This window comes from Dipodomys ordii, unplaced genomic scaffold, assembly GCF_000151885.1.
Source record: "Dipodomys ordii isolate 6190 unplaced genomic scaffold, Dord_2.0 Scaffold220, whole genome shotgun sequence".
NCBI classification, from domain to species: domain Eukaryota; kingdom Metazoa; phylum Chordata; class Mammalia; order Rodentia; family Heteromyidae; genus Dipodomys; species Dipodomys ordii.
The window spans coordinates 1,335,288-1,357,391 of NW_012267436.1; the positions used below are offsets into that span (position 1 = coordinate 1,335,288).

The 22,104-nt window shown below is 40.0% G+C and overlaps 1 protein-coding gene and 1 pseudogene across 1 annotated transcript in view; one reads left to right on the forward strand and one right to left on the reverse strand.

Moving 5' to 3' along the window:
* The window catches only part of Exoc6b (exocyst complex component 6B), a 546,892-nt gene extending 531,695 nt beyond the window's left edge, over positions 1-15,197 (reverse strand). The window contains exon 1 of the mRNA XM_013035762.1: positions 14,988-15,197. Coding sequence (XP_012891216.1) covers positions 14,988-15,100 — 113 coding nt within the window. The 5' untranslated portion in view covers positions 15,101-15,197. The remainder of the gene's footprint in view (positions 1-14,987) is intronic.
* Positions 15,198-20,301: 5,104 nt separating this feature from the next.
* Positions 20,302-21,191, forward strand: LOC106000487 (annotated as a pseudogene).
* Positions 21,192-22,104: the final 913 nt, after the last annotated feature.

Consider the following 22,104-nt stretch of genomic DNA (forward strand, 5'->3'; position numbering starts at 1 on the left):
TTTGGAAGTGGCGCTGTAGCTCAAGTGGTAGAGCGCTCGCCTTGAGCTGAAGAGCTGAGGGACAGCGCCCAGGCCCAGAGTTCAAGCCCCACGACCAACAAAAAAAAAAAAAAAAAAACACAAATAACAAGGTTTTCCACTAGAAGTATATCTGTACACATATATGTGTACCTATGTACGCCACATTTTCCTATGCATTCACATGTCAATGGATACTCAAGTTGACTTCAAATCTTGACCATTGTGAATAATGCTACAATGAACATAGACATGTATATAGCTCATTTCTTTTGCAGATATATCCAAAAGTGGGATCACATTAGCTCTCTCTTTAATTTTTGAATTAAATTTTTAAGGGATTTCCATCCCATACCGTTTTCCACAATGGCTGAATCAATTTACAACCCAGTGGTGTATAAGGGTTTACTTTCTCAATATGCTCACAAATACTTGCTTTTTTTCTTAAATAAAATGGCTCTTCTAATATGTGTAAGGAGATATCTCATTTCAGTTTTATTTCTCTGATGCTTAGTTATGCCAAGCATTTTTTCATGTACTTGTTAAAAAGTGCTCACTTTCTCACTAAGTAATAATCACACATTCCTCCTCATTCTGTAAAACTAATTTGAAAGTTCACACTTGTGCCAGGCACTGGCTTACAATCCTAGCTGCTGAGGAGGCTGAGATCTGAGGATGGTAGTACAAAGCTAGCCAGAGCAGGAAAGTCCATGAGATTCTTATCTCCAATTAATCACCCAAATCCAAAGTAGAGCTGTGGCTCAAGTAGTAGATTGCTAGCCTTAAGCACAAATGCTCAGAGACAGCACCCAGGCCCTGAGTTCAAGCCCTAGGACTGGCACCAAAAAAAAAAAAAAAAAAAAGCCAAACTGGTGGGGATCATAATTCCTGGACAAAAGAATCTTAGGCAGGGGCTGGGAAGGTGGCTCAGTGGTAGAGCGCTTGCCTTGCATGCCTGAGGCCCTGGGTTCGATTCCTCAGCACCACATAAGCAAAAAGTAAAAAGCCGGAAGTAGCGCTGTGGTTCAAGTGGTAGAGCGCTAGCCTTGAGCTGAAGAGCTGAGGGACAGCACCCAGGCCCAGAGTTCAGGCCCCACAACCAGACCCCAAAAAAAAAAAAAAAAAAAGAATCTTGAGGCTGAATCTTGACCAATAGCTGGATGCAGTGGTGCATTTGTCATCCCAGAGATTACACAGACAGGAGGATCACAATCCATCCAAACCTGCTTGCCTGACATAAAGCAAGACCCTATCTCAAAAATAACCAATGCAAAAACAAAGGCCTGGCAGCATGGCAGAGATGCTATCTCCAAACTAAACAGCAAAAATGAGGGCTAGAATAGTAGTCAAGTGACAGAGTACCAGCCAGCAAAGAACCAGCAAATATGAGTACTTGAATTCAAACTCCACTTCCACACAAAAAAATAGCTCAGTCGCAATGTGCTTATCTAGCAAATACAACATCCTGAGTCCGATCAACAGTACCAAAAAAAGAAAAATAGAAAAGTTAAAAAAAAAATAATCTCAAGGCCAGCCTAGGCTACATAGCCAACACTATCCCAAAATAAATAACAATAAAATAAAATAAATAGTGGTGTCTTATTAAATAAGTCATTACAATGATATGTTAATATCCTTAATGTATGTACAAATAATGTACGTTAATAAAATCTTGAAGAGAAAGGGAAAGGGAATGAGGAAAAGTAGTACAGTATCTTGCCTGTCAAAGTCCAATGTCAGTATCTTGGTCCTGACATTGTTACTACAGTTTTGCAAAATGTTACTGTAGGGAGAAACTGGCTAAATAGTGCGGAGTATCTCTATATTATTTATATTATAAATATTATTTATAATTACCTTAAAACAGGTTAATTTTCAAAAACAAATATGTCAGGTCCATATTTATCCTTAATTTTTTTTTTGTTGTTTTTGGTACTGTGGTTTAAAATCAAGACTCATACTTACTCAGCTTGCTTGACTGAGCTAGCTTTGAATTACACTCTTCCGGATTCCAGATTCCTGAGTAACTAGGGTTACAGGCATGAGCCAACAGCACCTGGCTTAAATGCTTTTAATAACCTATTTTTTCCTTTGGATTTCAAGTGTTTTTATGTCACTTCATCTTTTTTTTTCCTACTCTGATGCAAAAGATTTTCATTATACAGTTCTTCCCCACAAACAGCTAGGACATTTTTACTTCATCAGCAACAAAATAGTTGGCTAGTTCCATTACTACTTTCCTTCATTTTAATGTGCTCCATAAATACACCTTTCCCTAAATCAAACTGTATACTAAAAAGGTTTGATAGCATACATTCAGTGAAGCCCAATGTCTATTATTTTTATTCATTCATATGGCTTAATAAAATTATATTTCATACCAATACCTTTAGAATTTTATTAGGTACTAGCACCACAGCTTCCCCAGAAAATGAAAATTGGTTGCATTGTGATGATTCTTGCATGTTTGGATGTTTCACTGAACAATGTGTGTTTATAAGTTACAAATTAAAGGAAGTAGAAGGGAGATACAAAGGCATGCAAACATGTACGGAAACAAGCAAAGACACAATCTGTAAGGGAGAAAAACATAAAGGCCCAAGCTTTAAAAATAGAGACATGGAGAACAATAATAAGAAAGACACTTGGCTGGGATATGAAAAAAGAAGTTGCTGGACTACTACTTAATATCACAGTGACAAAGAAATACTGAGTCACAGTGTTTGTCATGTTCCAAGCTGATAAAAAACTGAAAGCCTGTGTTCCTCTGCAGCTTTTTTTTCCATGGGGCAAACTGTCTTTATCGTGGTCTACAAAGTTTGTGAATTCTACAAGCTTTGACAATACCATTACAGAAGGAACAGCTGACACTAAGCAAAAGGAAAGAAATGTACATATCACCCAATGTGGAAGAAATAACTATTGTCAAACCTCTGCAGCTTTTTAATCAAAAGCCATGTAAAGCAAGAGAGTTTATATTTTTATTCAAATCATCAGCTTGGGCAATCACCTTCATTATTTATGTAACAAACATTAGAACAACTAGAATTTCTGCATACTAGAGGCATCTAAATACTCAAATGCTAAAACTGTTGAAAAAGAAATGTACTATTGTTTTGGCTTTGGTGGTTATCAAATGATTAATATGGTTAATAACTCACAATAGTAAATGAAGAAAGATACACTCAATAGAGAGGCAAGATACATGTTAATGGGTTAATCTTCAAGCCTGTTGTGACAGTTATTTTAACAACATCCTTGCATACAACATAGTAGCACTAAGGCAGTCTACTTGATTGCACTGGGATGATTCTCTCTCTTTTTTTTTTGTTGGGGGGTGGAAATGTCCAATACTGAGGCTTAAACCGACTGGGCACTATCCCTTGGCTTTTTCATTCAAGGCTGGGCACTCTACCACTTTAGCCACACCAGCAAATTCTCATAGACTTTTTCTTCCCAAGCTGACTTTAAACCACAATCCTCAGGTCTCAGCCTTTTGAGTAGGTTGGATTTCAAGTGTGAGTCATGGGTTCCAGGTCTAGGATGCTTCTTTCTCACTTAGATATTTCACAGGGTGATGTATATTTTAAAGCTCTAAATTAGAGTTATGAAAATATATATTACATGTTTAATTTGTTGATCCTTTTTTCTTGGGCAATAACATATCACAATTTTTTTAATTGCAACTCCAGGATAGGGTATGTTTAGTTGCTTTATGTAAATTACATGCTTAATAAGGTATTCATTTTTCCAGCTAATATATCTTTATGTTACATAGCTTAATGTCTATGATTTATGTATTAATTGCCAATGTTTTAAATGGTATAGATGGATTGGGATAACATCAACTTTAAAACTATTGCAAACAAAATCATTATAGTTTGAATATCATTTATTTCAATGCTGGAACACACCTGAAATTTTGGCCAGATCATCAGTACTCTCCCTTACTTTTTAAGGAGACATAAAGTAACTTATTCAGGTTCTTCAACCTTCATAAGATACTAATCCTGCCCAAAGTTGGTTTACTTCTAAAGCATGTATTGTTCTATACTTAACAAATAAAGGCAGTATCAGTTTGTATCAGTTGATTGTATCAGTTGAGGAACAGGCAAAAAATACAACCTTACACTCACAGATCATCAATACTTTTAGCAAAAAGCTTAACTACTAAAAGTTGTACTTAGGAAGAAATTTTTTTTTTTTTTTTGTTGGTCGTGGGGCTTGAACTCTGGGCCTGGGCACTGTCCTTGAGCCTCTGTGCTCAAGGCAAATGCTCTACCACTTGAGCCAAGACACATTTCCGGCTTTTTTTTCCCTGTTTATGTTGTACTGAGGAATCAAACCCATGGCTTCATGCTCAAGGCAAATGCTCTACCACTTGAGACAAGACACATTTCCGGCTTTTTTTTCCCCTGTTTATGTTGTACTGAGGAATCAAGCCCATGGCTTCATCCATGCTAGGCAAGCACTCTACCACTAAGTCACCTTCCCAGCCCAGGAAAAATTAATTATGTATACACGATGCATAGATTCTTTCGGATTAGAAATTAACACAATATGCCTTTCTCTAAGAGACTCAAGAGTTTTCAATGATCCTAAGAGAGAGATAGAAGAGTAATACATTTCTGACTTCCATTCTAAGTATTATAAAATCTTTATATTCATTAGACCAAGAACAGCAGGGAACTGTATTTCTGAACCACTTTACTTAGGCTGTCTAAAGAATTGCTTCTACTAATTAAATATTGGTGATGCCACATGCTTTCACTAAAGCAGAAGATAAGAAACAGCTCATCACATACTGCTGTATTTAGTAGATGGAAATGAAAAGACACCCCATGGCCTTCTTTGTCAAGACAGATGGGAAAAACAATGTTTTGGCCTTAAAAACTCACAATCAACAATAACTTAAGAAACTGCTTTTTTATTTCCCAATACCATAACTCAAATAAAAACTAATTAAGCATGCCTCTTTTTTTTATACTCTCTGCTAGACAATCTAGAGTCAAATTTACAAGTTCCCAGATACAAATCCTCTAACTGCTCTTTTTTTTTTTTAAGCCAATACTGGGGCTGGAACCCATTTACATTCGCTTAGCTCTTTCACTCAAGGCTGGTGGTTCTACCATTTAAGCTACACCTCCACTTCCAGTTTTTTGCAGTTTTTTTTGTCCACCCTGTCAGGGTTCAAATCTCAAAATTTGAAGGCATGAGCCTCTGCTGCCAATCAATACCATTACATTTTAAAGTAAGAAATTTAATAAAATGTTAGTGTCCCTGGTTTATTAAGATTTTTTTACCATACGAAGCAGCATTGTTAAATGGCATCACTGCATTAACCAAGAAAATCTCCTGATTTTAAGTTAGTATAGCATGTGATGCTTTCCAGATTTTAAAGAATTTTGATTTTTCTTAAAAATTAGGTCACATTTTAGCCAGGCACTCATGGCTTACACCTGTAATCCGAACTATTTAGGAAGCTGAGATTTGAAGACTGAAGTTGGAAGCCAGCCCATGAGACTCTTATCTCCAATTATCCACCAAAAAGCCATTAAGTAATGCTGTAGCTCAAGTGATAGAGCACCAGTCTTAAGCAAAAAAGCTAAAGGACAGCTCTAGACCCAGGGTTCAAGCCCAAAGACTGGCACCAAAAAAAAAGTCTAAACCCAACTACATACCTTAGTACCTAACAACTTATTATATGCCATATACATATCTTGCTCCTTAGTACTGCTACCCTGTTTCCTCTCTCATTCTGTCTCCACACAGCAGCCAGAATGTTCCTTGTTTAACCAAAGTATCAGTATGTCAAAGTTTCTCCCTTAATATATATGACCTAGATCCTAACTAACCCTTATTCTTCTGGGGGGTTTTGGCACTTGCTATGTTCTCTTCTTTTGCTGGTCCTAGGGCTTGAACTCAGGGCCTGGGCACTGCTCCTGAGCCTCTTTGTATTCAAGGCTAGCATTCTACCACTTCAGCCACAGTGCCACTTCTGGCTTTTTCTGAGTAATTTATTGGAGATAAGAGTCTCATGGACTTTCCTGCCCAGGCTGGCTTCAAATCTCAATCCTCAGACTGAGCCTCCTAAGTAGCTAGGATTACAGGTGTGAGCCCTTCAGCACATGGCTAGTTGCTATGGTCTTTATAAAAGGTATTAAAAAATAAAAACAAAAAAAAGAGCCTACAGTTTGGTTTGTTTCGTCTCTTTATTCAAACTTTTGCCAGAATGGCAACTGCCTAATTGAAAGCAACATTCCTATCACTATGATCTGAATCATGAAACAGTATCTGTTTACTTAATCTGAGTGTCCCACTAGAAGGTAAACCCATATATATTTCCCCATAGGATCCTGAGGGCCTGAAAGGTATTGGACACACAATATATATCTGAATACCTTAATGAATAAATTTATTCCTAAACAAAGCCACTAAAGTGATACAGCCACATAATATGGAAAGCTGTGCAAAACTGTATGTGACATATTAATTAAAAAAGCAAGACTTACACATAAGGAACTACATACAAATAAGCACTATCATATGCTAATTAACCTGATCTATTATTTAAAACTCAGAAGGCTGAGATGATGGCTTTCCTCTCAGTGATTGCCAAGGATATACAGCATGACCTGAAAGACATCATAAATCTGTTTCCTATCTCTCCTCCTCCATTATCATTCACCCACCGTGTATTCCAAGGCTACTGATGAGTATATAGCCTTTAGATATGGGCAAAAAGGACAAAATACAATAAGAACCAACTAATATAACTCCAAAACCAAACTGCATACGTCCAAATGGCAAATTCAAGAGTAAAGTGTAGATGACTCTCATTATGTGAATGACTAGTTCCTAGATGGATGTTTTATCTCTCTTTTTCTTTTTACTATTCTTCCCACAGTTTAAGCAGTATCACATATTACAGATAGGAAAAGCTTGCCACTTACTTGAATGATTGCTTATTTGTAAAAATAATTGATTAAAGAGGGCCATAAACCAATAATGAGAGAGTGTTATGCACCAAGGACTATGACTAACTGATTTTACAAAACTGAGTTAATAGTTTGTTAACTGCTCTTTGCCGCAGAGCAGAGCCCAAAATATGGATTGATGCGGCCAAAGGCACAGATGTAAAAAATAGCAGAGCCAGGTCCTTGTATTTAATTATCAAGTGACTTTAAATATAATAGGTTATGGGGAGGGGGGAGGGATCCTCTAATTTGCTTCCTTTTTTTTTTTTACAATTTAAGCAAAAACAAAGAGAATATAGCTTTGTAATAACAAAATACGTAAGGCAAAAATCCACAAAGAAATACACCAAAGCAAAGGACTTAGTTTGAGGATTGGAAGTATTTTTTTACTCAAATTTCTTACAATGTTGACATCATGTTTCAACAAAGATTTAACAGCTAAGATTCTAATATATCTTATGTTAATCTTAAGACTGCACAGTACGACACAAAATATTTCCTTAAGATAAGACAGAGAAGAATCAATCAATCAGTCCTTCCAAATGGCGCATGGCACAAGGAGTGTGGGCTAAATCAGACCCTAAAGTAACATCCAAGTAAGCATCACAAAAAAGACTAAGAATAGGATAGCATATATGCAAAATAATATCTGAGAAGACACTTAGAAGACACTCAGAATAGGAAAAGAACTCTTTCAACTCAAAAACAAAAGGGCAACTGACCAAAAAAAAAAAAAAAATAGGAAAAGAGACTGAATGTTTTCCAGGAAGATAAACAACCAATAACTTTACAAGAGAAGAATGACAATTAGGAAAATACAAATCAAAACTACAGTGATCTTGGCCAATGACACATGCTTGTAATCTCAGCACTCCTGGAGCTGGCAGATCATGAATTTAAGGCCAGATAAGGCTACAGAGCAAGACCCCACCACAAAAACAAACAAAAAAAAACTGTGTGCTGGTGATTCATGCCTAGCTACACACACACATTAGTCTGACAGTGTTGTTAAATTATGCTTTCTAAATCGTAAATACAATATTTAGCGATTAGAAAGATGAGATTAGCTGGCGCCCAAGGCTCACACCTGTAATCCTAGCTACTCAGGAGTCTGAGATCTGAGGATGGAGGTTCAAAGCCAGCCGGGGCAGGAAAGTCCCATAAGACACTTATCTCCAATTAACCACCAAAAAAACCTAAGTGGTGCTGTGGCTCAAGTGGTAGAGCACTCACCTTGAGCTGAGGAACGGTGCCCAAGCCCAGAGTTCAAGCCCCACGACTGACAAAAAGATGAGATGTGGTGGCATACACCTGTAATCTCAGCACAGGGGAGGCTAAGCTGGATCTTGAGTGTGAGAGCAGTTGTCTCAAAATTTAAAATTTGGAGTATGAGATAAAGGCTAGAGATGTAACTTAGCAGTAGAATGCTTACCTAGCATGATGTCCTGGGTTAGATTCCCAGCACTACAAAAATTAAGTTCATGATCTCTAGGATTCAAGTTCATACTCTTTAGGATGGCTAAGATAACAAAGATCATAAGAATTATAGCCAAAGATATGGAGAAACTGAAACTATCATATATTGCTATGGGAAGGTAAAGTGGTACAGACTCTAGGTAAAAGTCTGACAGTTCCTCAGAGTATTAAACATGAGTCTAGAAGTTTCACTCCTAGGTATATACCTAAGAAAAATGAAACTGTATTCTACACCAAAAAAAAGGTCAAAAAAGGTTTGTTTTTAACATTTTTCGTGGTGTTTTTTTTAGCATTTTAGTTTGTTCTTTTAGTTTCTAGTATTCTTTAGTTTCAGTATTTGTTTGTTTCAGCATTGTTCTTAACAGCCCTAAAATAGAACACTGTATTTATGCATGAGCTAAAAGGGAAAGAAATTATGCCTTAGGTATATCAACACAATGGAATATTATTCAGCAAGGAAAATAATAACAAGAATAATTTTTAAGTATGTAACTGGTATGTTACTATTGAATGAACCTTGAAAACATACTAACTTACAAAAGTGTATTGTATGATTCCATTTATAGCAAATGTTCACAGGTCTAGAATAGGCAAATCCATAAAGGAAGAGAAAATAGAATAGTGACTTTTAAAGGGTTTAGGTTTCTTTTAGGAATGATGAAAATGTCCTAAAATTAGATTGTGGTAATCGTTGCACAATTCTCTGAATATACTAAAAGTCATTTAATTATACATGTTAAATGGGTGGATTCCATAATATATGAATTACATCTCAATAAAGCTATTGTTTAAATGGCAATATATTTCACTTTTAAAGTTTTAAAAATAAAATCTTAATTAGTAATTAGACTGAATGTTAATCACTATTATCCAGAAAGAAAAGTGAGAAAATAACTTCTACTGGGTAAATATTACAAAATAAAAATAGAGATGGGATTTGAAAAATTAAAACAGGAGCCAAGTGTGGTGGAATAAGTCTCAGAAGCCCAGCACTCAGAAGTTCCAGGCCAGCCTGAGGCCACATAGGAAGTAAAAGTTTGTCTAAAAGAAAAAAAAAAAAAAAAAAGCTGGGAGCAGGTAGCTAGCTCATGCCTATAATCCCAGCTACTCAAGAGGCTGATGTGACAATCGTGATTTGAAGCCAGCCCAGGTAAACAAATCTGAGAGACTCTTATCTACAATTAATAAGTCAGAAGTCTGAAGTGGTTCAAGTAGTATATACGTACTGCTAGCCTTGAGCAGAAAGGACCAAACATAGCATGAGGCTAACTTCAAGCTCCATACCATACCAGCATAAAAGAAAGGAAGGAAAAGAAGGAGAGGGGGAGGGAGGGAGATGAGGGAGAGAAGGGAGAGAAGGGAAAGAAGGGAGAGAAGGAAGAAAGGAAGGAAGGAAGGAAGGAAGGAGAGAAAGAGAGAGAAAAGGGGAGGGAAAAAGGAAGGGAGGGAGGGAGAAAGGGAGGGAGGGAGAGAAGAAGAGAGAGAAAGAGAGAAATGGGAAATTGAAAAAATGGGGTATTGTTCATGAGTGATTTACAATCAAAATTTATTTTTACTACAAAGCAGGAATCAATGCTACTTTACAAACAGGACAACACTAACATCTCATGAACTTCTACAAAAGTAGAACTTGCTAAGCTGGGAGACAACCAAGAAGCTCAGGAAGTAGAACACCTGCATACCATGGGCCAGGCCCTGGGTTCAAACACAGAAGGAAAGGGAAAAGGAAATCAAAGAGAAAGAGAAAGGAAAGGAAAGGAAAGAAAAAAGATGGACTTGTAGCTAACAAAATAATTTTTAAATGAAGACAGAAGGAAAAGATGGCTGCTTTCTCAAAAGAATTTGCTTAGCAACAGCATCTATAAGTATGGAAATAAGTCTTTCAGATCTACCATGGAAAAAGAGGATTCCCTTATGATATATGGGAATCTACTACCATTTGCAGTATGTATGTTTCAATATTACAATATTAAAAATTATTGAAGCATAATAGCTCATGCCTATAATCCTGGCTTCTCAGAAGGCCAAGATCAAAGGATCAAGGTTTGAAGCCAGCCTAAGCAAAAAAGACCAAGAAATTCTACTTAAAAATTAAGCCTGGGCTGGGAAGGTGGCTCAGTGGTAGAGTGCTTGCCTTGCATACATGAGGCCCTGGGTTTGATTCCACAGTACCACATAAGCAGAAAAAGCCAGACGTGGTGCTGCGGTTCAAGTGGTAGAGTGCTAGCCTTGAGCTGAAGAGCTGAGGAGCAGCGCCCAGGCCCAGAGTTCAGGCCCCACGACCGGAAAAAAAATTAAGCCAGGCTAGAAGCATGGTGCAAGTAGTAGAGCACCAAGTAGGCATGGCTCAAGTAGTAGGATAGTAGAGTAAGTAGTGTAAGCAAGCTTGAGGCCTGAGTTCAAAGTTCCAGTACCAAAGAAAAAAAGAATACTTATTGCATAAAAAGTAAAGCTGGGAGAGAGTGAGAGAACAGAAGGCACTGTATGAAAGGAAACATACTCATTACCTGACTCATGTAATTGCAATCCCTCTGTATACCACCGTTGTAATAACAATATTTTTTTTTAAGTCAAGCTACCATGACTCCTCAAACAAAATAAAAGAATAAGACTGGAAGAATAAGGGCTGGGAAGGTGGCTCAGCGGTAGAGTGCTTGCCTTGTATTCATGAGGCCCTGAGTTCGATTCCTCAGCACCACATAAGTAGAAAAAGCTGGAAATGGTGCTGTGACTCAAGTGGTAGAGTGCTAACCTTGAGCTGAAGAGCTGAGCTGAAGGACAGTGCCCAGACCCAGAGTTTAGGCCCCACAACTGACAAAAAAAAAAAAAAAAAGACTGGAAGAATAACTTGGTATTATAGCAAGAAAAGAAAGCAAACAGGGCTGGAAAGGTGGCTCAGTGGTAGAGTGCTTGCCTTGCATGCATGAGGCCCTGGGTTTGATTCCTCAGCACCATATAAGCAAAAAGAAAAAAGCCGGAAGCAGCGCTGTAGCTCAAATGGTAGAGTGCTAGCCTTAAGCTGAATAGCTAAGGGACAGAGCCCAGGCCCAGAGTTCAGGCCCCACAACCGGACCCAAAAACAAAAACAAAAGAAAAGAAAGCAAACAATGATACACAAATAATATAGTTGGCAATATAAAGAGTTGGGTTAGGTAACAGCCAAATGGATTTTTTTTTGAAGACTTAAGAGTTTGAGGAATATCTAATATCTACTTCTCAATAGTTTCTCTTTTAAAACCCTATTCAGGATAGAATCTGATGCCATAAAAGAATCTATATAAGAATCTACTATAAAAATACTATCTGGAAAGATAAAACAAATAGAAAAGACATACTCTAATCTTTTATCTAATCTTTTAATCTAGAGATTAAAAGGTAGAGTTGTGGGAGATTTACAGAAGAAAGGCAGTTACATGATGGTCACGGAAAAACAGGAGATAATGGCAATGGAGGCTCATGCAGAGTAAGCCTGGGCTCTAAACATCAAGTCTTTGCATGCTGTGGCCTCTGGAAGAGATAAGGAAAAAGGTGAGATCATTCCTGATGACTATGGGCAGGGACAAGCTAAAGACAAAGACCAGTACTACTTGTATCATCAGATATTTATGTCATTGCACTTTTTCTGTCTGAGCTAAGATTCAGTTATCTCTCAAGAAAAGAAGAAACCATAAATCAAAATCCTCTAATAAAGATACAAAGAGTGAGGAAAGCCAACTAAAGCTGGCAGTGATTCTTCCAACAGAGACAAAGAGAGAGAGAGAGAGAAAGAAATAGTCTCCTTAGGACAAAAGATCCCTTAAACTGGGCCCATGCCTGTAATCCTAGCTACTGAGAAGGCTGAGATCTAGAAGACTGAAGTTCAAACCCAGCAAGGGCAGAAGAGTCCCTGACAGTCTTATCTCCAACAAAAACTTGCAAAAAAAAAAGCAAGTTTGGCCAGGCAACCCAGGCAGAAAGCCAACCCAGGCAGAAAAGTGCTTATGAGACTCATCTCCAATTAACTACTCAAAAAAACTAGAAGTGATGCTAAGGCTCAAAGTGGTGGAGCGCTAGCTAGCATTGAACAAAAGAGCTCAGAGACAATGCCCAGGCCCAGGGTTCAAGCCCCACAAAAGACAAAAAAAAAACCAAGCTTGGTGGTGTGACGAAAGTGAGAGAGCACACAAGTCTTTTGAGTCTAAACCCTAGGACAGACTATTTAAAAAATTAAAAAAACTACCTTAAGTGATTCACAAAATCCAATGTTCCAGTGGAAAAGAACTCAGTGATGATAGTGACAAAAATTTGAGGGAAATTTACTAGACAATTTTAGTCAAAATACTAGGAAAACTATGGGCCTGATGTGTGGCTTAAGTGGTAAAACTGTAGCAAATACAAAGCCCTGAATCCAAACCTTAGTAAAACACACACACACACACACTCACGCGTGCACACACACACACACCAGCAAGATACCACAAAATCAAAGGTCAAAATCAGCTGGTACAAATACACATTACTATTTGGTTGACAGTTAAAAATAAATAAATAAATTACAATAAAGTAAGCAGATAACACTTCATCAAAGTCATTCATCATAATAAACAAGAATATGAGAAAGTTTCCTAAAAACTCTGGTAAAACCAACTGCTCCAGTAGGAACTTAGGTAGAATGCCAATGAAGTTCAGCAGTTAAATTTCTTCACAGAGCACAGCTTTCTCAGTTACACTACTAACATTAGCTTTTATGAAAAACAAGCATTAGTAGCCACTAATAATGTACTTTATTATAAAACTAGTCTATGACCTTTAAGAGATTAGGCACATGGAAAATGAGGTAGTGGAGGTATGGCTCAAGTGGTAGAGTGAAAAAGCCAAGGGACAGTGCCCAGGCCCTGAGTTCAAACCCCAATAAGGGGAAATGAGAGTAATATAATGGTCATGATCATAACGCAATGAAGGAAAAAAGCAAGTGTATAGAAGGACTGTTCAAAAAAAAAGAAAGCTGAAAGTCACTTTAAATAGGGGTTGGGGATATAGCTCAATGGTACAGCCCTTGCTTGCATGCTCAGGGTTCCTTCCAGCAGATGGGAGGCACAGGAAAAGCCAAACTACTCAGGATAGCACTAAGAAAACTACTAACATTGTGCCCCAAGAGAAGGAAGCTGTGCAGATGTAGAGTGGTTCTCAGTCTGTTCTTCCTTCGGTCACTCTTTCCTGAGCTAATTCTCCCCATGAAAAAGTTCACAATAAGTACTTTGTGAAACCAGAAGCAATAGCCCCAAACTTTACAAGGAAAATAAGATAATTGTCTATGTATTAACTACATGGAGCTCACAATGCATTAAAGAAAAGATGAGGGTGAAATAGTTCCAAGGCACGGGAAACTGAAGAGACAGGAAAAAGTGGCTCAAAATTAGGCCTGGTGAGTAAGTATCAACAGGAAGTACAATAGATGTAACCCTCAACTGAGGCAGAGTAACAGCTGTCCGTGTGTGGGATGGAGATACAGCTCAGTGGTACGGTGCTGACTATTATACTGCAAAACATTAGGTTTCATCTCCACCACTGGAAAAAAGAAAAGGAAAGAAAGAAAGAGAAGGGGGTAGGGACAGGGATGGTTGGATCCAGATTGCCTGAGTAGGAATCTTGGAGTCCACTTTACTCTCTCTGACCATGGACAAGTCACTTAACCTCTCTATAACTCATCTGTAAAATAAAAGTACTGTAATAATAATTCCAGCCTAATAGATGTGTTAATTTGTAAATCACTTAGCACAATGTCTTTCTCTCTATAGATAGACAGAGATAGAGATGTGCTATTTAAGCAAGTTGAGGAAGGTCAGGGTTTATGTGTACATCCCCAAATAAAATTCGAGGTGTACATGCAAAGCAATAGCAACTAGGGGATGTCAGGAGGGAAAACTGTACTCCGCGATAAGAATACAATGGGTTGCACCTTGAGGAGCGGGTCTATCTGACAGGGTTTAGGGAGCACCAGTTTACAGGAACGAGGCACTAGCGGAAGGAAACTTCCTTTCAGGCCCTAAGATTTTCAAGGACTCTTTCTCGAGAAGTAGTTAAGATTTGAAGGCAAGAGTTAAATTTCGAGCAACAGAGCGGGGAGTGAAATGCTGTTCGGTCACAACAGTGGGACTCAGGGCTACGGCAGAATGGGGTTTGAATCGGATAGGGAAGGCGGATGTCCCCAGGGGCAAGATCTGCCACCATCTGTCGGACGATCTCCCTGGCTCCCCGGCTCGGGGCCAGCCTCGGAGGGAGAACAAGGCTGCCCCGCCGACGGAGGCAGAGGGAGTCTCCTAAGTAACCAGGGGGTGAAGCGCGGGCGGTGAGGAGAGGACCCCACGTCGGGCTGGGCAGAGACCCGCCCCGAGCAGGATGCAGGTCGCCAGCGGGTCTCTCTCCTCAGGGAGTGGCCGGCGCCGGCCCTGTGGGGGCCGACTCACACTGCGGTCCAAAGGAGCCCGCCCGGGTCCTGTCCGTGCCCGCCCGTCCAGGGCCCGGTAACCCGGGTACCTGAGCGTGGGCCCGATGCAGGCCGTGTCGGTGCTCTCGATCTCTCGCAGGATCCGCTCGTGCTCTGCCGCCGTCTCCAGGCTCTCCGCCTCCGCCATCTTACTCCGCTCCATAGGATGGGGGCGCCCGTCACAGCGTCCCCTCCCTCAGTCAGGATCACCTTTCGCACCCTCACACTACCTCTCTCACCCAAGGCTGCACAGCCGCCCCAGCCGCCAGCAACCCACAGGATGAACCCTCCCTCAGGCTCGGCACGCCCCCAGTGTCATCACGCTCGCGACGTCCCGCGCAATGTTCGCTGGGATTTGTAGTTCCCCGCGAGCTGCGAGCTGGGTTCCGTTCATTTCTTCATTGAATCCATAAATACCTGTTGAAAGCGCACAATAAATCAGGAGTGCTTAATGACATCGTTGTATATGGGGATAATCAAGCCAGTGAATGGCACTAGACCTGCAAATCCTTGCTTACCGCCGTTTTTGAGAAGTGCAAAAGACTCCCTTCACGCATTTTTTTTTTTAAGGATTATCTAGATGACAGAGATCTCACAGTGTATCTTACAGGCCGGAATGCTCCAGAACTCCGAAGTATGGTCTAAGGCAGAACGTGGCTGAAATATAGCTTACAGGATCGAGTCCATTGACCAGTTTCATTGATACAGGTCTTCCTTGGAAGGTTAAAGGGTGTGACTACGAGTTACTCCCAGACAGCCAGCAAGAATTTAATTTGCACTAATGTGTAAAGAATTAGTCATACGCCGGGCGCTGGTGGCTCACGCCTGTAATCCTAGCTACTCAGGAGGCTGAGATCTGAGGATCGCGGTTCAAAGCCAGCCCGGGCAGGAGAGACCGTGAGACTCCTATCTCCAATAAACCACCAGAAAACCGGAAGTGGCGCTATAGCTCAAGTGGTAGAGCGCTCGCCTTGAGCTGAAGAGCTGAGGGACAGCACCCAGGCCCAGAGTTCAAGCCCCACGACCAACAAAAAAAAAAAAAAGAATTAGTCATAATAAATGAGACTGGAGAAAACATGTGAAGAGACTTAAATTCTAGGCAAATAAATTTGCACTTTATTCTAGTGGGTCTATCGATCCAGCAACCAACTAGAGCAGAAATACCTACATTTTTTTTTTCAGTACAAAAGTCCAATCTGGAGATTCTGGTCTAGTCATCTGCATGTCATAAACTCCCCCAGAATACAAATTAAAAATAAAAGTTATTGATAAGTGGCTTACATTTTTACTAACATAATGAATTGAAAATCATTATAGTTTTTATTTTGTTTTGTTTTGTTTTTTGGTCAGTCGTAGGGGCTGAACTCTGGGCCTGGACCCTGTCCCTTAGCTCCTCAGCTCAAGGCTAGTGCACTACCACTTGAGCCACAGCACCACTTCCGGCTTTCTTATGCTTATGTGGTGCTGAGGAATCAAACCAAGGGTCTCATGCATGTGAGGCAAGCACTCTACCACTGAGCCAACTTCCCAGACCTACCCAGGTTTTGTTTTGTTTTGTTTTTTGTTGTTGTTGTTGTTTAAAGAAGTGGAGGGTAATTTGACCAGAATCTCACAGCCTTAGGAAATTTGATCAATTTTAAGTACACAAGATGTGCAGATGGAGATAGATGGTGTAGGAAATGGTAAAGGCTGAACCAGTGGAGTAGCCTTGAGAATGAAAGAGAACAGACAGATAAGAATAACAGTGTAAAAGGGGAATTGTCAGGATTTCACTGGATACCAGGAGGAAATTTTTAAGTACTTAAGGTTTAGAACCAAAGTTACTGAAAGAATAGTGTGGTCATCAACTGAAAAAGATCTGTGAGAACAAGACTAAATAACTAATGGTGCAGCCATAGTATGAATGATTATGCAATCTTTAAACAAAGAAAAGAACATATTAAAAAAAACTGTCTTTAAATTACACTGGTGAGTAGGAAAAAAACAAAGCATGAAACACTATATAGATTGTGTTTCCATTTTTAAGAATAAATATTTAAAGAACAGAAGGAGGGAGAATGAAGTCATAAATTTCAATGCACATCCTACAAAATTACAAAAATTAAGAGAAGAGATGAGGTCAGGAAGGATGGGGGAGAATGACAAAAGGGGTAAAACTGATCAAGATGCATTGTATTCATAAGCTGTTTGTTGGATGGCAAGTCCTTGATACAACTACTTAAAGATAATTTTAACATAATAATATTTAAATAATATTTAAAGGACATTCAAGATGGGAACACGTGGCTCATGCCACCTGAGGATTGAACCAGTTTGGGCAAGAAAGTCAATACGACTCTTATCTCCAGGTAACCACCAAAATGCCAAAAGTGGTAGAGGCCAGCATTGAGCAAAAAAGCTAAGGAACAGCACTCAAGCCTTGAGTTCGAGCCTCAGTACTGACAAATAAAATGAAATCAAATAAAAAATAAATATTTAACTGGGTTTAGTGGTATATGAACGTAATCACAGCAATCAGAATACTTAGGAAAGAGGAATGAGTGGCTAAGACCAGCCTACACTACGTGGCTGGATCATGTCTCCAAAAAAAACTTTTAAGAATAATACTATATTCTAATATATGCACATAAAATATTACAGATACAGAATATTTCTGAAAGGCTGTTAATCACAGTGGCAGTTAGGAGAAGGACTGAAAGGGAAAGGCTGAAATAGGAGGGAGGTAATTTTGTTACCCTTGGACATATGTTGCTTGCTTAATAAAAGTAGTAATCAACTAAGAATATTTTTCTAAAAAAAAATTTTTAAAAGAAATAAACTAAGAAGAGAAAGGACAAGTCCTGGTTTGCAGAAACACAGCAAGTTGTTAAACCTGTCTGTTTCTAAGTAATCCCTAGGTGTCCTCATTTTATTCCATTACTCATGCTAAAGCAATTTCAAATGGATGTAGGAAGGGTCAGGAGAATATAGAGTCTGCCTCTCACAGTTCTAAAGGTCTCTTGAAATACATGACAAAGGACCCTTCACGCACCCATTTTATTATCTCAGCAAAAAACTTCCAACCCATCACAGGAGCCTGACTAGTGTAGAGACCAGACATACATCGGCAGTTTGTTTTTTTGTTTTTTTTTTTAGTTTTGGGGGTTTTTTGTTTTGCTTTTTTTGTTTGTTTATGGGGGATTTTTTGCTGTTGTTTTTGTTTGTTTGTTAACCACCAAGGACATGAGACCCAACTCTTACCAACAAATACGTAAGAGTCCAGAAGGACTGGCATAGGAAAGGTCCAATGAACTTGGACTGCCAAAATTAATGCCCTTCAAATAGAACAAATAGCAGGTAAGTATGGAGCAACTTGGAGAACACTGGACTAAGAATCAGAGTCCCAACCAGTCCCAGGTGGCTCAGGCCTGTAATCCTAGTTACTTGGGAGGCTGAGGTCTGAGGATTTCAGTTTGAAGCCAGGCTAGGCAGGAGTCTATGAGACTCTTGCCTCTAACCACCAAAAAGCCAGAAGTGGAGCTGTGGCTCAAGTGGTAGAATTCTAGCCTTGAGTGAAAAAGCTACAGCACAGTGCTCAAGCCCTGATTTCAAGCCCCAGTACCAGCATACACACACACACACACACACACACCTCAGAGCCCCTTTGATTCACTCCCAGCATTAGGAGCTAACAATTGTATCAGATGCAGGACCTTTTGTCTATATTGAATTTCTAACCCAAACATTTAAATATGTGTCTCCAGTAGTCCAGTGCTTACCTAACATGTATAGGCCTTGGGTTTGATACCCAACAATGCAAAAATAATTAAGTAATGTTTAAAATTAAAATAAACTGTATAGTTTCCAGATGCTTCTGATACAGTGGACTTTGGATCAGTGGAATCATTAGCATAAAGCACATGTTCATTGCCCTGTATTTATGACTCTTCACAAACAGTCTCCAAGGTAGCTTTCCAGGCACAATAAACAAAGGATGCAGTTCACATCTGCCAACTTCATTTAATCCTTACAACAAAGCTCCTTGACAATTGATACTTTGTATCTCACTTTAGACAGGAGAAAACTGAGATTTTAGGTAGTATCCCAGATCTGATATCCAGTAAATAATGAAACTGATATTCAGACAGATCCACCTGATTCCAAGGCTCATTTCTTGATCATTTGTCTGGTCTGTCCCACCCACATCCACCACAGTCTGGAGTTTATTGCACCAGCTTAAACAAATCATTCTGCCTCTCTGCATCTGTTTCCACATGAGTAAAATGGCTTGTATTATTTCCCCCTTCCACATCACCTTGGCGATCTCTTCACAGAACCCCACCCTTCCATTCACTCACTTAGAACAACTGATTTTCTCTTTCACTGGAGATGACTAAATCAGGAACCTCCCCACACTCCTCTGTCAATAAACTGTTGGTCCAAGAACCTGGTTTTGACACTCTCCTCATTTGAGGTCTGGGGCATCAAGTACACTGTAATTATCATAATACTCGTGTTCCTCAAAAATTCTATCACTTGGAAGCCTCATTATTCATGAATAATGAGTAATAGTGGCACATGCCTATATAATTTCACGTAGGAGGCTGAGGCAGTGGGGTGGTAAGTTTAAATCCAGTCTGAGCATGACTCTGGCTCAAAAAGTACAAGAGGCCGGCTCACACCTGTAATCCTAGCTGCTCAAGAGGCTGACATCTGAAGTTTGCTGTTGGAAGCCAGCAGGAAAGTCCACATTAGGTGTGCCCAGGAAAAAGGTCCCTTTCCCATTGCTCTTCTTGGGTGCACATGTGGCTCCTTCCCTAGAAGCATAGGCCCAGCATTGGTAACCCAGGTAACTGGCGAACCTGGGGGTAGTGGGAGGTCCCCAGGTTCTGAGGTCTTCCCTGCGGCCACACCTCCTCTGGCCTCTTCCTACCAGTCCCCATCACAGTTCCCCCGCTTCTGTTTTCTTGCAGCCTATCTCTTGTCCCTTGCCCCCCTTCCCCCCTTCCTTCCATTTCCCTTCCTCTACATCCTTTGCACCCCTGCACTCCTCCATCTTGTGCAGGCTGGCAGTGTGCTCTCCCTCCAATAAACTCTTTTCTGCCTGAACCATGTGGCAGTCTCTTATCTCCATAAACTACTCAGAAAAAGACAGAAATGGTGGTAAGACTCAAGTGGTAGAGTGCTAGCCTTGAGCACAAAGAGGCTCAGGGGACAGCGCCCAGGCCCTGAGTTCAAACCGCAGCACTGGCAAAACAAAAAACATAAAAGTGAAAAATAGGAGCGAGGTCTGGATATCAGTGAGCAGCGTGGCTGCGGAAGGAATTTGGGGGTTGCTCCCCTAACGTTCTCTAGAGAAGCGGCATCTGCAAGGCGGTGTCCATCATGCTCTCTTTCTACATGTTTGACCACCCCATTTCCAGGGTCTTCCAGAATCGCTTCTCCACCCAGTAGCGCTGCTTCTCCATATCCGTACTAGCCGGGCCCAATGACAGGTCAGATGGTCAGATGTGGAGAAAGGAGGGAAGATTATTACGGATCCCTCAGCCCTCGATCAACTCAGCCGACTTAACATTACTTATCCCATGCTGTTCAAGCTGTTGGATAAGAATTCGGACGGCATGACGCACTGTGGTGTGCTGGAGTTTAACTCCCCCACTGGATCATGCAAAATTTGTTGTTGGAAGAAGGTAGCCTGGTTCAGGTGGGAAGTATGAACCTTCAAGTGGCCACCTATTACACATTCCAGCCTTAGAAACAAGACTTTTTGGACATCACCAACCCCAAAGCAGTATTAGAAAATGCATTGAGAAACTTTGCCTGTCTCACCACCGGGGATGTGATTGTCATAAACTACAATGAGAAGATCTATGAACTGCGTGTGATGGAAACCAAACCTGACATGAATGTAGACGTTGATGCTCCCCTGGCCTACAAAGAACCCGAAAGACAAATTCCTCAGCAGGAGTCAGTAAGAATATGAAGCTGACCACGGTGGCTATGCTGGAGAGCTGGGCTTCCGGCCTTCTCTGGCTCAGGGAATAGACTGGATGGAGAAAAGAAAGGAGTGGAGCCCATTCCCTCCCCCAGTCAAGCTCAGAAACATTAAAAGAGGAATTCCCAATTATGAATTTAAACTTGGTAGGAATACTTTAATCAGAAAGTCATATCCACTGGTGAAAAAGGTTGAAGAAGATGAAGCTGGAGGCAGATTCGTTGCCTTCTCTGGAGAAGGACAATCACTGTATAGAAAGGGAAGAAAGAGAAAACCTTAAGTCAGGTCTATTGGCCCATTGGAAATAAAAGAACCAATTGCAATATATGGCTTTTAGTTACTGGTTCTGAGAGAATGCTTACTTAAGGTTTGTTTAGAGTTTCCTAAAAATTACAAAGTTTGACCTGGATGTGGAACAGCAGGCCTTTGTGGCTGTCTGCTTAATTTGGGGAAGGAGAAGGAGGTACCTCTGAAGTCCCATAGATGGCTACCTCAGCTACTTCATGCTGTCAGCTCAAGTCTCAGCAGAGTTCCCTAGTTTCTGACAAAGCCAGTGGAGGGGACTGAATTGTTCTAAGGGGCTGGGGCAGGGAGGGGGGTGGTGGTATTCTTTCTTCCTCTTGTGTTTCCTTTTCTCATGCCAGTTACATAGACATTGTCTTTGGCCTAGAAAAAAAAGTGGTTTAAGTAGACAGGTACTCTAGAAATAGTAGCTTTTCCACTACTCCTTTGCAATTTAAGTATTGGAGATAAGGTATTTCTAATTTTATTTCCAAAAATGCACCATCAGAAGGAAAATCCAATCCAAACAAGTTCAAATCTTTTTAATATAGAAATTATTTCATACTGAAGTAGTTGATTCCTTAATGAATCTGTTCCATAATAAAACAACTCCATGATGAAGCCAAATGTGAATGTTAGGACAAATAAATGTTAAAGATATGCTTCTTTTCCCCTAAACAAAAAGTGAAAAATAAATGTTGCCACATAGCTGTTTTGGTCCTCACTCAATTCTCTGCCATCATCTGTGGGTGATTCTTCACCGTCAGCAAGGATAATCTATCTGTTCGACAGACTACAGCCCCACCAACTTGTTCATACCTCACCTTTACTTTAGTACTCCATAAATACCTCAGCACTGCAAAAAATGTAGTCTATAAACATTGTTCTGCCCCAAAGGTTACAAACTATGA